At 42.0% G+C, this 16,566-nt stretch overlaps 1 protein-coding gene across 1 annotated transcript in view; it reads left to right on the plus strand.

The window, feature by feature from the left end:
• Positions 1-16,331, plus strand: part of ORMDL3 (ORMDL sphingolipid biosynthesis regulator 3) — an 87,194-nt gene extending 70,863 nt beyond the window's left edge. Inside the window, exon 4 of the mRNA XM_078645674.1 lies at positions 9,077-16,331. Coding sequence (XP_078501800.1) covers positions 9,077-9,212 — 136 coding nt within the window. The 3' untranslated portion in view covers positions 9,213-16,331. The remainder of the gene's footprint in view (positions 1-9,076) is intronic.
• The last annotated feature ends 235 nt before the right edge of the window (positions 16,332-16,566 follow it).

A 16,566-nucleotide genomic window follows, 5' to 3' on the forward strand; every position in this document is an offset into this window, starting at 1 on the left:
AGATGATAAATTGCGCTAAAGGGCGTGACCCAGGCTGTGCCTAGAACACTGCAGTTCAAAAGGGGGTTAGGGGTAGATTCCCTTTGTTTGAGCTGTTGATGGTGTCCCAGAAGATCTTACTATTCTTCGAGATCGACACACCTTCCAAGAGCTCACAGTCTCTCCTGCACAACTCTTTCTCCCTAGAAATCAGAATTTTTTTGTAAGTCTTCCAGGCCTCCCGCAACGCGACAGGGTCTTTTGTGGTGTTAAAAAGGGCCATCTTCAGTTTCTGGTTTGCTGCAGGACAGTGGTGTCGAACCTGCCTACTCCTGATTTGTTGCAAAAGTAGCTGCATAATACTCAAGTTAAGGGACTCAAAATAAGCTAACATTTCATCACCCCGCATGTCAGACAAACAATTCATGAAAAGCATAAGGTGGGACTTCAGCAGTGTGGCAAGGCTATCCCTGGAATCTTTCAAATGCCATCCAAGTCATAATCCATCACTGGTGTACCATGGGATAGATGTGTGGCTTAAGGGGGCAGTTTTAAGAACTGCAAAGTGACCTGCATTCAAAGCGTTTTGGGCACCCCATTCATTCGAGAGAATTGAGAAGTGTGGCTCACTGGTTAGAGGAGGCAGACCCTGAAGCAGAGGTCAGACTGGGACCAGGGTTCAATTCCCGACGCGGCAGGGTCCTGAGCTCAAAATGTTCACGGACTCGATAATTCTCGCTTCGGTGCCTACTCAAATCAGGGGCTCACACTCTGCAACTCTGGGCAATAGCTTGCTCAATCTCCACTACGGCCCCCCGCAGCGGGATGCCTGGCTTTCACCTTGGGGGTGCCCAGTAGGGGCTATCTCACAGGGAAAAACCAGGACGAGTTCCCAAAGCAAGCGCCTTGAGACCCTTTGGGGTGATTAGTGCGCTATATAAGAAGCCAACATTACATTACATTACATTACATTACATTCGCTAATATAGCACCGGAAACTGTGAAGAAACATTTCTTGTTGCAAAGATCTAATCAATACTCGAGGCCCTACCATGCCCTCTATAAGAGGCCAACGATACACCGTCTGTATTTAATAGTTCAACAAGATCCACTAAATCATGCTCAGCTAGGTACCTACTTAGCTCCTCCCTCCTACTATCCGGTTACTTCCAGGAGAGTGCAAAACTATCTGTGCCCTGTGCCGTAAAGTTAATCCCTAGCTTGGCGTTAAAGTCCCTCCAAAGAAGATATTTAGGTTGTGACATGCACTTCTTTCTTACGGATCTCAGAGTCGCAAGGAAAGCAAATAAATGTTCTTACTGAATACCTGCAGAATTTATGAAATCATTGTTATAAAAATTAATTCATTAGAAACCAAAAGCACTAAAAGTATCCTCGATAAACAAAGCTATAAGTGCTCCGCTTTCTGTGTCCAGGACTGAAACTTCCACTTTCAGGTTTAGGTTTATCCACACTGAGACATCCCTCCTCACCCACTTCGGCCTACAGTGTAAGGATGAGACAATGAGGCAAGAATAGCATGCAAAACCGGGGCAAGAAGAACAGGTGGTGTCCCAAGTCTCTTGTAGAGCCACAATATCCTATTTTGTGACTATATCTAGCCAAGCAGGATTAATGACCGTATCATTTAATCCGGCAACATTTCAGCTCACTATCACCAATCACAGCCTAAAAGAGGGAAACAAGTGAATTGCTTTCTACAATTTTAACAAGTCAGTCCACACTAGAGAGGACATCGTAATGATTTGACAGTGGTAAGGGTGACCATTGCAAATTTAAAAAAAAGATAAAATAAGACAAAAGCATTTGCATTTAAACTTGCAGCCAATTCCTGCAGTAAAAAGTGAAGCACGCACTCTATCATTTATCCCAAATATATGTACAAACATTTTGCTCCGCAGCCATTCTTTACGTTACTTTCTTTAAATTCTAATGTATTCACAATATAAATGACTTGTTTTCAATACTCCTAGTGTGTTAAGGGTATGCTATTTCAAATATGTAATGCCCAGTCTGTTGCACTTGCGTTTTACAGTCTTTACCTTATTTTAATATTTAGTACTTTTGTAAAATGGGTAACAGACACAACAGCATCGGAGCAGCAACATTTCCCATGCAAACTAGTGTAATCATTTAGATGCAAAGCATTTATTTAGATATAGGAATGATTGAGGGTTACAGTATGTTGCACATTGATAGAAGATCTGAAAGACAGAAAAACCTACTTACAATCTGTTTCATTTGCTTCGAATTGGGTATAACGTCCTCCAATCCACTATATGTACTCTTATAGTTCAATTCAGCTGGCTTCAGTCTGTTTGCTTTACTGTTCCATTACTATAAGTTGAGTATTATTTGTTCTAGTCAATTTATTTTACTTTGAGTCAAGGGAAACTTGCTCTAGTCCATTTCATAGACTTTTAGAATCAAATATAACTTTTCTACAGTCAGTTTGAGGCTGAATGTACTAATCCAGCTGTGTTCATCAGTAAGTCACTGGAGCCAAATACTTTTAACCGCAGATTCGCAAGGCAGACGTGTATGTTGTAAATCAAGATCTGCAGAGTGGGAGGTAAGAAGGTTTAAACCCTAACGCTTCAGCCTTCAACTATAGTGAAAGTGGGGTTAGGTTTCCTGGCTCTGCATCTTAAAATGTATAGGAATTTTGTTTAATACATTTTAATAGACTTGTGAGTGCCCCTATGACTCTAAATATAGGGAACTTTGTCTATTTGGCTCATTGCCAAATTAAAGGGTATCTTGTCATAGGATATCTTAACACTGGGATGTATTCCTATAGAATGCACAAACATACTTTTTAAAATGTTCTTTTTTTTTTACCGACAAGCTCTTAAAGTAGCAGGTTAAATTCTGTGAAAGGCAAACAAAATTGGAGCACAGCAAAGGGCAATAACAGTGCTTTGATACAGAGGGGGAAGAAAGTCCGTTGGGGGTAAAAGTCAAAAGCAGGAAGTTACAAAAACACTGTGAATTTTACTAATGTACGTTTGTGGAAGTAGACTTTGACTGGAGAAATAAGGATCTTGGCATGAATATTTACCCCAGTGATATAACATCTACCCAGATAGAATGCTAGCTTAAACCCAGGTTCTTAAAAGTCTAAAAGATAAGGCGTAGGGATTGGAAGAGTGGGGTAGCAAGTGTGCTGCAAAATGTCACTGGCTAACAAAGTTACACTCCATTAAGAGGTTTATAGGCATAGACAATGTGCCTCCGATATGTATATTTGAAGGGTTTTAGACCGGTTACAACAGCATTTAGAGGGACGGTGTGGCAGTCAAGTGACTTATTCATATAATGATTGTTCTTTCTTTACAATTAAGTCTTGGAACATAGCCATTTTCACAGCCTTTTGGATGATTTCACTTTATATTTGACTAAGTTTGATCTGTTTACAGACAACCTGACCAACTCAATGTCATTTCAAGTTACTAGTCAGCAAAGGAACCAACCACAAATGTAATAGCTGGAGGGGCTATTAGCCACTGTGTTAAAAGTAGTGTTGAGCAAAATTTACATAATTTATTTTTGTATATTTACAGAAATTCAGAACAATTGGGTAAAATGTATATCTGGAAATAGCACCATATTTTAGTGCAAATAGCACAAGTACTGTGAAAAACAGCCACTCACATTATGTTCATTTAAATTGTTCCTGTGCTTCTGCGATACGATTTCTATCCGAACAGACTAGAATTTACATAATGTGGCGTAATTACTTAATTTATGCAACAATCACCTATTGGCTGCCATATTCAGTACACTGTGTGCACTGTATAGATCAGATCATCTGTTCAGTTGTTAAACTTGAAAGGCTGAATTGGATTGGTTGCACTGCACTGTTGATGCTCTCAACAGTGGCCCTAATTACGATGGCGGTCGGACGAGCGTCTGACCGCCATCGTATCAGGATGGAGACTGCACGACATGTAGTTGGCAGCTCCACCGTCCAAATTATTATATGATCACAAGGTAGGCGGACGGAAACATGCCATTTTTTATTGCGGCGTGTGCTGTGGCCCGGAAAAGGGCAGCAGCTCAAGCCGCAGTAGAAAAAGGCATGCTTTAAACATCCATGCAACCTGTGCCATGTTGTGCCTGGCACACGATGCATGGTTGTTTGGGGTGGGCAACACATGTGCCACATAGCAGAGGCCCACGGGTGACGTGAGCCCGGCTGGGGACCCCAAAGTCACTTTCCGTCAGCCTTTTCATGGCAGTCGGAACTCTGTGAAAAGGCTGTTGAAAGCTGACATCCTAATCCCTACGGCGGTGCTTCTGCAGGTACCGACTACATTGTAGGGATTAGACTTTGACCGCCGAGTCGATGGGCTCCTTGAGCCTTTTGAAGGCGGCAGTCTTTCCCCCCCGCCCGATGAGTTCCGACTGCCGGTATCCTAATCCGGCGGTCGGATCCCTGCCTCACATGTCAGACGGACCGCCACCGACAGCCTGTCGGTGGCAATCCACCCAACGACCTAATTCGTCCCAGAATTTTTCTGGCCCAATGGTATCAGTACTAACTTGACTACATATTAAAGAAAAATTGAGTATTCCAAATATGTTATTTACTAAATAGTTTATTGGGATTCTTTCAGCTTAGAATGCTCAGAACTTCAGGAGCATGAATAAACTCAATATTTCATAGTCTCACATTTTGTATATTAGTATTCTTGAAAGTTAATAAAATTAATTCAGAACAGACAGGCTTTGTAATGCCTAGTTGTTTTCTCAAGACTGAAAAATTTATAAAAAAGAAACAATTAGATTAATGAAGATATTAACTGACTTGTCTTTACATTTTGAAAAACATCATTGATATCTGAAGACCAAGGTCCTGAATAACAATAATATAGAAATGCATGAATGTCTCATTGACAAATTTAATGCTTATGATCAGTCACATATCTTAAGCTCAATTGTTCATTAAAAAGACCTAAAATATGATAATTTGTTTTCACAAATGTATCAGAAGTGTATCAAGTATTTGAAAACATTCTAAATATTTTCACTGATTTTTCTTGTGCATTTAAATTATATCCACCTAACAGAACAGGTTTAATATAATACATTTACATAAAGCTTTTAAAGCCATAGGTCACAGATTGACAAAACAGCCCACCAATCGTAAGCAATAGGCTGACCAAAAGCCCAGTGTAAACATTGGTATTGTCCACAATAGGACTTCAACAGCAGATGCTAAAACTTGTCTGTAGGTGACAACTTAAAATGGTGGGTTATTTGTCTACACATACCATGTTATCAAACCAAAAAAGTAATTTTATTTTATTTTATCTCTTCCTCTCAGCCAGACACCTTTTCCTGTCATTCAATTTTCATTGTGTGCCCACTTCTACAGTCTGTGCCAGTTCCCATCTCTACTTCCTCTCTTCTATTTGTGTAACACCGCTTGTCTGTGCCATAGGTTTTCTGTATTGGCACACAGTTTCCAACCTGGCACACACCACCTCCTATCTATGCCATACCTCTTTCTACCTTCCAGAATGTGCTGCATATCATTCTTTAAGTACAACAACTCTTTCTTTTTGGAATACGTATCTGTTGGCTAAAGCCATACTTCTAGAATTCACCTCTTACTATCTAGTCCACACTCTTTCTATCTTTGCCACATATTTCCGGGTTCTGCCTCACTTCTTCTGATCTCTGCCTCACCTTTTTCTGTCTGGCCACTCCTCTCTACGTTTCCTTCACACACAACTTCATGTGTGTGCTACAACTATTGAGGTCTGTGCTATATATCGTTTCCATTGTTAACCAAGCTTCTCTGTATTTGAAGAACACATTTCTCTTGTTGGCATGCCTTTTTTGCCTGGACCTCTTCCTTTATGCACTACAATGCTTCCTGTTGGTGGCACTCCCGTTTCTGTTCTTTTTCTGGCTGTGATGCTCTAGTTCTTGTCTGTACAATAATGAAACAATGGTTCAGTGGAACTCTTTTTGTGTATACAAATCCACAAAATCCAATCGCCTTGAAATCAAACAGTATTGCTAAGTTTATTTTTAAACAACTATACGTATATCATCAAAAATCAAGTGAAGTGCAGACAGCGCAGTGCTAAAAAAATGCAGTAAGGATCATTATTTACAGTGATCCATATGTACAAAGGGATGTCTGAAACTATTAGTGGAATATAACAGTCCAAGATGTAATCCTTGATTACTGTGCCAATATACTTTGAGCTAACAGACAATCCCAATCAAAGACAAACAGTCGATGTTTTGACCCTCTGATTTATTTGTAAGGGTCTCTTCAGGACAAACAAGCTATCTGACATTTCACCTCCAAGCAGCATATGTGTCTTCCCTGCTGGTGTAATGTCAAAGGTCGACATCTAGATCAGTGCTTAAAAAATGTGCAAATAATGCACTAACAGGACGCCCAATGGGTCATCTCCCCCCCCCCCCCACGCATGCAGACAGCGTGTCACTTCATTGTGGCACCACCAGAACAAATCAGTTGATTTGTTCTGGTGGTGCCGCATCACTGAGATGCGCTGCCGGACCCTTACATTTGAAGTGGTATTTGTAGTAGGTGTGCAAGATATTTAGAGGAACAAATATGTTGGTTGTTCATTTATACTCCGAAGCAGGTTTCTCCAACAAGTAGCTCCTGAGCTATTGGTAGCTTGCCGACTACCTGTAAGTAGCTCTCCTGTGTGCGACCTAGTCAACTAAATTAAAAGCTTGTGATTGGTTGAATTAATATCAGTGTACCAAAGTTGAAAAGCATATTAATATTGGGTACCAAAGTTGAAAAATATGTGTCTGGGGCACATAAGCAGATGTGTGGAGAAAAATGGTTGAATTTTCAAAATCAACTTAAAGCTGATATTTAAGTGGGGGTAAAAATTAAACGGTATTGGGGTGATTTATTAATAATATTGTTAACTTGGTGGAATTGCACCTATGGCTGTTAGATATTACCGCATAGCAGCATTCCACATTGAGAGAGCATTTTTACAATACTACTAGCAACCTTGCTTGATACACTGAAGTGATCACCGGTGGTGGCAAGTAATGTAATCTTGTCTGACGTGGTAGCTGTTACATCTCTAATAATATTTGTAGCTCAGGAGGATATTCATTAAATAAGTAGCTCTTATTACAGAAAAGTCTGGAGAGCCCTGCTCCAAATCATCGGAAATTGCTTGGAGACATTCTGACCCGCCTTAAAGAGATTGGGGTGTTAGGTTGTTTTTTCCTGACTGTCAGGAATAGGCATATTTTCATCTTCTCATGCCAATAAAGGCAAATTGTGGTTTATTGTTACAGTGGGAAGGGTCAGCAGGATAGAGCCAAGTGTCCAGGAATCGGCAAAGCTAGACCGAGACCTTGCAACCAGACTTAAAGTACAATGGGGTAGTTTGACGTTTCCTTAAAATGTGCCTACAGGACCCAGACTGTGCTCTCTCATGGCAGACTTGATCTGTAGTATCCACCAGACTCATCCACCAAACTCTGGTGGCTGCAGCTGGTAATCAAAGAGATTGAATTAGGAGTTATCTAGGAGAGAAAATTAAGCCTTATTGGCTACAGTTGTTTCAAACAGAGGCCTCTTGATAGTGGTCAGAGCAGGGTTAATGGGAGAAGGAGAGAGGGGGTGGGAGTGGGAATGGATCATTGAGGACATTGGATGGTAAGTTAACTTTTGGTGACATATATAAGAGGTGCTTTCACAATACTTACAGGTCAGAAAAGGGCTGGGCTAAGGGTGAACAAAGTGAGTACTAAATCTGTGCCATGCTGCTGTCATAGTTGAAGCAGAGTAAGTCTCCTTTCACCACATTTTCTGTTTTATGTTTAAATCTTATTCACTGCTAATAATAAAGGGAGAAGTTGTGTAGGAAGAAATTCTAGGATAGGGGGATGCCTTCTTATCGTGAGTGCAAGAAGAAATATATGGGGCATGTATGGCTGGGTGAGCCCAGAAGGATAGTATGAGGCAAACTGAGTCTCTCTTGTGCTGTCAGGGCGGCATCCCACCAAGCGTGTCATCTCTCAACCTCGCATGTGCAGAGTGCTAGTCTGGCTACAGTCTGAGCTTCGATCCGACTAGCACTCGCCCGACTGGATCGTGTCTGCCTTTGAGAGCATTCAGATGCTTGAGAGGAGCTTGGGTTGTGAGCCTCTTCTTAGACTGTTGGCTTCTTTCAAAGATTGTGCATTGCTCAGGTTGCTAGCCTTGATTGCTCTTGAACTTCCTTCCTCGTTTATGGGTGCATTTGTTCATCAATAGCCATTATTGGTGCTTTTTTTTTTAAGTGCAAGGTTTCTGCTCATGTCACCAGTTCTGATTCTTGTCCCTTTTGCATCCTTTTACTCATTGACGCCATCTCTGCCTGGCTCATGTTGCCATGTCGATTACTGGGCCTTCTCCGATTACCTCCATTTTGTGTTGAACACACACACACACACACACACACACACACACACACACACACACACACACACACACACACACACACACATTGGCCCTGTTACTAGGCTGGCGATGTGTAGCTGCCTATATGTTTAGTCCTTATTACAATTATAATTTGTTTGTCTATCTCTCACATACCCTCAGGCATCACAGTGCCAGACGTTGCGTCCCATTACATGGTCATCACATGCAGCATGAATACACTTCCCACCTAGGTCAAAACAAAAACAACACCCTTGCAACCAAATACCATAGATATTGTAGCTTGGTATCCATTTAGTTAAGTGCTGCAGTACTCACATAGGGGTAGTAAGTGCTATACAAACGACACAATGCAATACTGCGTGTCCTGACGAAAATTAAGTATTTATTGAATTAAAGGTTGTGTCTTTCGCCTCCCCTCCATTTTGAGATGTACATTAAGTGTTGGATATGTGATATTATGTGCTCTGGGCGGAAGAGAGGGGCCTTGTCCTAGACTTTCTAGATATATACATGAATTAATTGGGGAGCCGCTACATTACTGGGTCGTGATAAAGCATACTTTTCTCAGATCAAAGACCGTTTTTCTGGTTGGTCATAGTTATAATCATACCTCTCTCACTCCTTTTTCAGGTATTTTCTCACCAGTTTCTATACAAGATACGACCGGATACATTTTCTCATCAACACCGCTTCCCTGATGAGCGTTCTCATCCCCAAGCTTCCACAGCTGCATGGTGTCCGCATCTTCGGGATCAATAAATACTGATCATCGTGGATGTCTTGCGCTTCTTCTCCCCCCCCTGCATCTTGGTTTGCAGTCACTCGGAGAGCCGGCGTACTGAAGCCCTCAGCACTGGTTCTGAATGTGTGTGCTCAGAGTAGGCTAGTTGAGCCAGGAACAGCTGGTTCTGTACCTGTGACCGCGCTTCATGAAGTTGGATGCTCTCAAGATGTGGACATTTTTGGATCATGTCAGCTAGACCTGGTAGAGCGCACCGGAGTGTTCCTTGCCACCTTGATCAGAAAAAGCTTGACACATAGCCGTCGGATGTTGCATCCTGACAATAAATGCACTTTATGCACAGACCCTTTCTCTTAGGCGTGGACAAGCATGCCTACGGAGGACATGCAGTGATAACTGTGGTTTTATTTTTGTATGTTGACCTGCATCTCTTGTTTGTCCCATTGAGCAGCCTGCTCTCTTCTTGTGCTGCTCGGTTTTGAAATGTTTGGGTACTTTTCTGTTAAACGCCACGCATTGTGTGAGGTAACATTGCAAGTTCCACTTGGCGCTTTTGAAGGTATTGTTTCTTTGCCATAAGTAACAGATTCTGAGTTGTGAGCTATTAGTGTTGGCTAATCTTAAAACAGCAAAGGATGCCAGCGATTGTCAAGCTTAAAAAGCAGTGAAAGATGTGCTTTCCGTACGACTTTGCCCTTTGAAGATGGTACACTGTCTTAAGTCCTTTCTTTACTATAGACCTACAGAAAAAGTGAGTACAGTAAGATGGCTCTTCCCAAGATGCCATTGTTGGCCCTAAATCTGACGTTGTGCCATCTAGTTGATATGGGGCTGGCACTGTCTTTGGGTATGAAAGATGTTCAGTGGCATGATGTAGCATATTAATTTAAATGAAGAGTGCGGTAGTTGCTGCCACAGAAACTAAGGGTAGGTTATTTGCCAAAAAGCAAATTGGGTGAACTGTGACAAAATGTTTGCTCCACAATAAATTTGATGTAAGAAGATTACGTTATTTTTTAGTTCTCCAGATAAGAAAATAATGAATTACTAAAAAATGTTACACAAATCAGAAGGCCTCAAAGAAATGGTCAAACACAGATAGGAATACCCCATAACTCACTTTCTGGCAAATTAGCAAAGTTTAAATTTATTAGCCTAATATACAAATCGTTCATCAATGACAAAAAAGTAAATATTTGTCCATCTAGACTCAGCAAATATTGACCGTAAATATTTGTCCATCTGGACTCAGCATGTATTGACCGTGCTCACTCCAATGGTCCTCTGTGGCATTGAGGAAGTTAGGACCTCATCAGCCCTGCCGCCTCAGACAAAAGGGACAAATGCTGGTTAGAGCTTAGTTTGATAATATTGTGGTGTACCACCTGTGATATCCTCTGGTGTAACAAGCTTACTTATAGGGCTGTGCCAGCTAAGACTGTTTAAAAAGCGCTCAAACTGCACATTCCTGGATAATTTGTACCTGTTTAAATTGTTTAAATAAGTACCTCCTTAAACTCTCAGCATGTGTGAGTAAGAAAGAGTTTAGTGCCGCACTAATGGACAGCACAAAGCTGTAAGCCAGTAACATGTCCCCACACCCATCATTGGCATCGTTCCTGACCTTCCGCCCTCCTGAGAAATAGGACTTCCAAGCCAATTGCAATATTCTGCTATGCCACCTCTCTCATATTAATGCTCCTTTGCCACTGACTTCCTTCTCCTTGCTGTGGTGTCCTTGTGCCAATATGCTCTCCTGTCGGTGACCCCTTATGCCCCTGGTGCCTTTTGCCCTCTTTTTGGTTCTTTTGGTGCCCATTGTTTTATTCTCCTGTACTACACAGGCTTCTGTCCTTAACACACTTTGACTTTGGAATCCTCCTGTCATTTGTGCCCTCTTGTGTATGGCCACCTGCTGCCCCAGATTCTTACCTATTGTGCCCTACTAACCTAATCTTTTTTTTAAATATCTTGCCTGGTCCTCTCTTGTCTGTAGACAGTCCAAGAGTCCTCCTGCCAATTGACTCTTCCTGCCCAGGGTGGTGTCCTTCTATCCATATTGTCCCAGGGTGGTGTCTTTGTATCCAAGGTGTCCATCTGCCCTTGGTGATGACATGTCATTGCTGCTCACCTGCCCTTGCTGCTTGCCTGCCCAAAGTACCTGTCTGCTAATGACACCCTTCTGCTCTTGGTGCCATCCTCCTCATGTTGTCTAACTTACTGTCCTTAGTTGCCCTCACTCGTTTGCACTTTCTGGGTACTGCTGACCATTCTTCTCTGCCGCCCTTCTTGCTCACCTGTTGCACGAGATGCCCACTTGCCTGCTGTGTGCTCCTCTGTAGAAACTCCTTTCACGTGCAAATACATCTTACTTGGTGCTTTTCCCCTTAACACTCTTGAATTCTCGATCCATTCTGGTCCTTGGCCTCCAAATACTATTGGCACCCTCTTATCACTTGGCCCCCGCCACCTTTGTTTTTATCTACCTTTGGTGCCACACACACAGGGTGCATCTTTATCACTAATTAGAAAAAAGGGGACCCCTATACGTAATCGTAGCACCTGCTATACATAGGGAACAAACAGAGTTAAGGAAAGTCTATAGCTAAGTGACACATACCAATTGTACTTGAGTTAATACAGTCTAGGTGTATAATTGAAGATACAAAGTCCAACTGTATAATGATAGTCTCCAAACACTGAAAATTTCTGTTATGATTTTATTAGTATGTTTTATTCATATCAATCAATTTATTGATATGAATAAAACATACTAATAAAATCATAACAGAAATTTTCAGTGTTTGGAGACTATCATTATACAGTTGGACTTTGTATCTTCAATTATACACCTAGACTGTATTAACTCAAGTACAATTGGTATGTGTCACTTAGCTATAGACTTTCCTTAACTCTGCATCTTTATCACTGCCATCCAAGCTCTTAGGACTCTGTGCCTTCGGTAGTTTTCTGCAGTTCGCCGTTATAAACCTGCTTAGCTTGGTCCTATTCTTATAACCCGCTTTTGGTGCTATTCTGTTCTGGCACTGTCAACACTTTTAACTTTTAACACCATCCTACCATTAGTGTCTGCTTTGGGCTTTCCTGTCGTACCAGCCCTTTCCTTCCTTTCTGTTCCCTGCTGCTACTGTGTACCCTCATACCATTTTCCCTTGTGCCTTGTCGTTTGCGCCCTCTTCTTTTGTCGTCCTGCCGTTTGTACCCTTCTACCATTTTGCACTTCTTCCATAGCCATTCCTTCTCTTGATGCCTTTAGCTTTTCTTGCCTTGGCTCCTCTGAGGCACAATTTACATAGCTGTGATTTGGGACTGTGTGGGTTTTCTATATCTTTCATGCACAGAATGGGGCTAGTGTATTTATTACTAAGGAGTGATGGATAAAGCTTGGGTCCACGTTGTGTCTTTGGTTTTGTGCGAGAGTTCAACAGACTGGATTTGTCTATCAGTCCTCAGCTATAGTAAGTTGGGCAGATTGGATGGTCCTGGCAGTCTCCGATAGGCTTGGCAGCCCTCTTTTTCAGGAGTTGGGCAGATTGGGTAGATCTGGTTATCCTGCTATTTATTTATTTTAACAACATGTAAAGCGCACAAATACCCATAGGTGTCTCGGCGCTACAGGGAGTTGGGTATACTGAATTGGCCAGTCAGGTCTCAGACTGGGAAGTGGGCAGAAATTGAGGAATGGTTGTGAAAATGTATTTGTAGCTTAAAGGTTTGAAAACCAAGGTAGTTATTATTTTGTACTAAAAATAGTACTGACCTGGCATCTCTACAGATTTATTAACTAATTGGTCAGAATCTCCCTGTTTCTGTTAAAGTTAAAAACTTGGATTTTTACTTACAGTTTCACATACCTCAACAATTCGGTTGATTTATTCATTGGCAACTGTTTCCACCATCATAACAAAGTATGGCCTCTACTTTCTCACAGGACTTTGGTGACGGGAGCTGGTGTTAATCAAATCTACTGTGATTGTATGAGGGACTCCCACTCTTTCAGCTTCATGCTTGCAGGGGTTCATAATGCTGCTGTCAATATTAGGATTGGGTAGGATAGATCATGTCTTGCAGGCTGCAAGGTCTCTTCATTGTTTTTTTTATGATGGTGTTAACCATCTGGCACGAATCTACCTGGCCAGTAGGATATTTTCTACAACAATACCTGGGATCTCAGAAGGCAAAACAAACTTTGTCTTTGAACCCTTGATGTTTTTAGGTCTGTCATATTGAAACACTTTAATAGTTGACTTAAAGGACATGTCCTCCTTGACCACCTCAAAAAGCTGTCATTATGTACCTAAGTAAGACTCACTTCAAGAGATGTCACTGTTGTGAGCGCTTACTAAATATTACCAATCATTCCGACGGATTGAATTAACAGTCCTCATTAGCAGGGAGCTGGGCAGACTGGTTTAAGTCTGCAGTCATCAGTAAGAAGAGATAGGCTGACAGGATAGGCCTGGCAGTCCTTGTGTGTCTTCAGACATTGGACTATGTGTTTAGTTGTTCTATCTAACTTCCGGAAGCCGTATGCTTCATATAAGCCCCCGCAGTCGCTGCGATGCGGGGGCCCGAGCTCCAGGGAGCCCCATCAGCAAAAGTGGAAGGTGGTGGACCAGTGAGGGAGGCTCCCCTCCATGTACTTTGCAGGGGGGCTCCCTCAAGCTTCGTTACGCCACTGGCAGTAAGAGAATTCTCTACAGAAAATCATCAACCCCATTGCCGTCAGATGCCTAGGGTATTTTTTATTTTGCAAGACAGAGACAGAATGGCAACATTTTAAACAAGAATTAAACATTGTTCCAAGAATGCTGTCCTATTTGCAGCACTTTAGCTGATTTACCAGTGTTTGATATGTGGACATAGTGGCAATGGAGATGCTGGTCCCAGCTTTAGAATGTGCCTTTTTGTAATAGATGCTTTAGGCCTCAAGCTGTGGTGTAGCCATAGTAGAAGAATGTCTCGCTCTTCGGTAAACTCCCTGCACCTCCCCACTGAGGGTAGGCAATCAGTGTCCTATCGGTCTGCTGCCTCTGAGGCATACTCACCACCTCCCAGTTCGTATCATTGCCATGTATTTCGGTATTTTTCTTTCGATTTAATTTTTTCAGATTGTTGATTTTCCTACATTTCAGCCTTTTACTTAATCCCTGCATGTGTTCCAGAAAAGCACCTTTCTAATTAAGGTACAGAGTCACAATTTGTAAACATTAAGTTCTTCAGTACTCCTTTACCACAACCTAATCATTCAGTTTTATACACCTGGCTCACAATGTATGACAACATTGGCTTTGTAACGTATTCCCTGCGTCGGTGTGTGGTAAAGGAAGGGCATGGTGCTGATCTGCTCTCACACTTTCACCCTGTTGGTCACACCAGTCCTTATGCTTCCACGATCTTTCTTTCTTTTTGCTTCCACGATCTTCCCTTTTGCTTCCACGATCTTCCCTTTTGCTTCCATGATCGTCCCTTTTGCTTCCACAATCTTCCCTTTTGCTTCACAATCTTCCCTTTTGCTTCCACGATCTTCCCTTTTGCTTTCATGATCTTCTCTTTTCCTTTGGAAAGTTAAGGCCACTCTGAACTGAGGTTAAAGGGCCAAGGAATTTCTGTGAAGGACAGTCTGGAAAGGCCCGTCTACACCTCAAGCACTAACGCAGCATGGTCTTAGCCTTGAGTGATTTAATTTTACTGATGTGAAAAGTGAGACATAATGTTGCAGTTTTTTAGTGATACAGGTTGTTAGGAAACGGGTAGCACAGGGAGTACTTTTCCACCGTAGACCTTATTGGAGCATGGACAAGCGCACTGTTCTTTTTAAGGTGAGACTGTTACAGCCGCTTTGTAGTGAATGTCACATAGACATGGGCTGCGGGCTGGTGACCATGCCTGCAAACTGCGTCAATAACTGATGCAGCTACCTAGAACATATGACCAGGTAAACAGTAGCCAGGGGTAGAGGGATATTTGAAAATCTGGAACCTTAGAGTTCTGTGGTCACAGCACAAAGCATTGAGGTAGGAATTCTGCAGCTTAAGGAGTTGGAGAAAAGGAAGAAAGTTGGGTGATTGGAGCTCATCCAAAGGCTGGCAAGAGCACATAAATTATTCCTGACTCAATTTATGTCATTTATACACACCCATGTGAACGCATTTGTGCATTTGGATAAATTTCTTCTTTCAGAGAGTGTCTGTTTCTGTGCCACAAATTGCAAAACCTAGATGTCTTTGGTCATACCTCCTGTAGGTCCCCGTGGTTCAATTTCCCATGAGTCAATTATAGCATTTGTCTCACTTCTTGGATAAGTTGCTCGAACTTGTGTTTCAGAAAAGTCAATCTTTAAAAAAATAATGTTTTTTTCATAAAACGCACTTCGTTTAAATATATGCAGTTATTGTCATTGTTTGGGTGATCTGTCTTGTGGTAGATAACCGAATGCAGGCTACTTGTTCTTCTGTTCTTAAACGTATGTCCTGAACTGAGGTGCAGGCCTGCTTGTACCTGAAATGCTGCTGACTCCGCTATTGCTCTGTTCGGGGTTTTATGTAATGTATAGGTTGATTCCTCTATGTAGGACAACCCAAGCGATTGACTACTTGATGGAAGACAAGAGGATAACCAGATTTTAAACTTTGAGGAACATGTTTGGTTGAGAGCAGCCGAACAGGACAATACCAACACAACTTGGGACCTACACTGGCCTCACGAGAGAGCTTCTGTGGCACGTACCAGAAAGATTACACATTTTCTTTTTAAACCTTGCATTTTACTTTCACTGCTTGATAAGAGGCCGCTTTGGCTGCACAAGAGAATAATTGTTAGAGCTATGTAATGTGACCTATAAATATATATATATGTATTTGTTTGTTTTCAAAAAAATAGAGTGTGTGTACTCCGCAGAAGGATGAACTCCTGTTTTTTGGTACTGACTTTTCTTGCATTGGAAGTAAGGCTTAGCTGGGCGCTCCTGGCCTTGGCTGCTTCCTTTTGATCCTGTGTGTGCACATACCGACAAGAACCTCTTCTTTATCCAGATCTTTATAAGAGAAAGTGTGAAAATATCCTATTTTTATGACATGTTTGTACAGTATGGAAAGAGAAACGAATAAAGGTCAAACTTTACGCTACCGTCTCGCCTTGTCATTTGCTGCATTTGTGGTTATGTAAACGTTTACCAGGTCTGAGGTGACTGTACATATCCTTTTACTCATGTGTGCAGGACCCTAGCGCAGCCTGGGCCAAGAGTGGGCCAGTCAGAGCCAAGAGGAGGCTAGACTAGACCAGTTCTTTTAGCCCCGCTCTCTGTTACTTAAAGAACAAGCACTGGCAAAGCCAATAGGTCTCATCTACGCGGGAG

Source organism: Lissotriton helveticus, chromosome 5_1 (genome assembly GCF_964261635.1).
Source record: "Lissotriton helveticus chromosome 5_1, aLisHel1.1, whole genome shotgun sequence".
NCBI classification, from domain to species: Eukaryota; Metazoa; Chordata; class Amphibia; order Caudata; family Salamandridae; genus Lissotriton; species Lissotriton helveticus.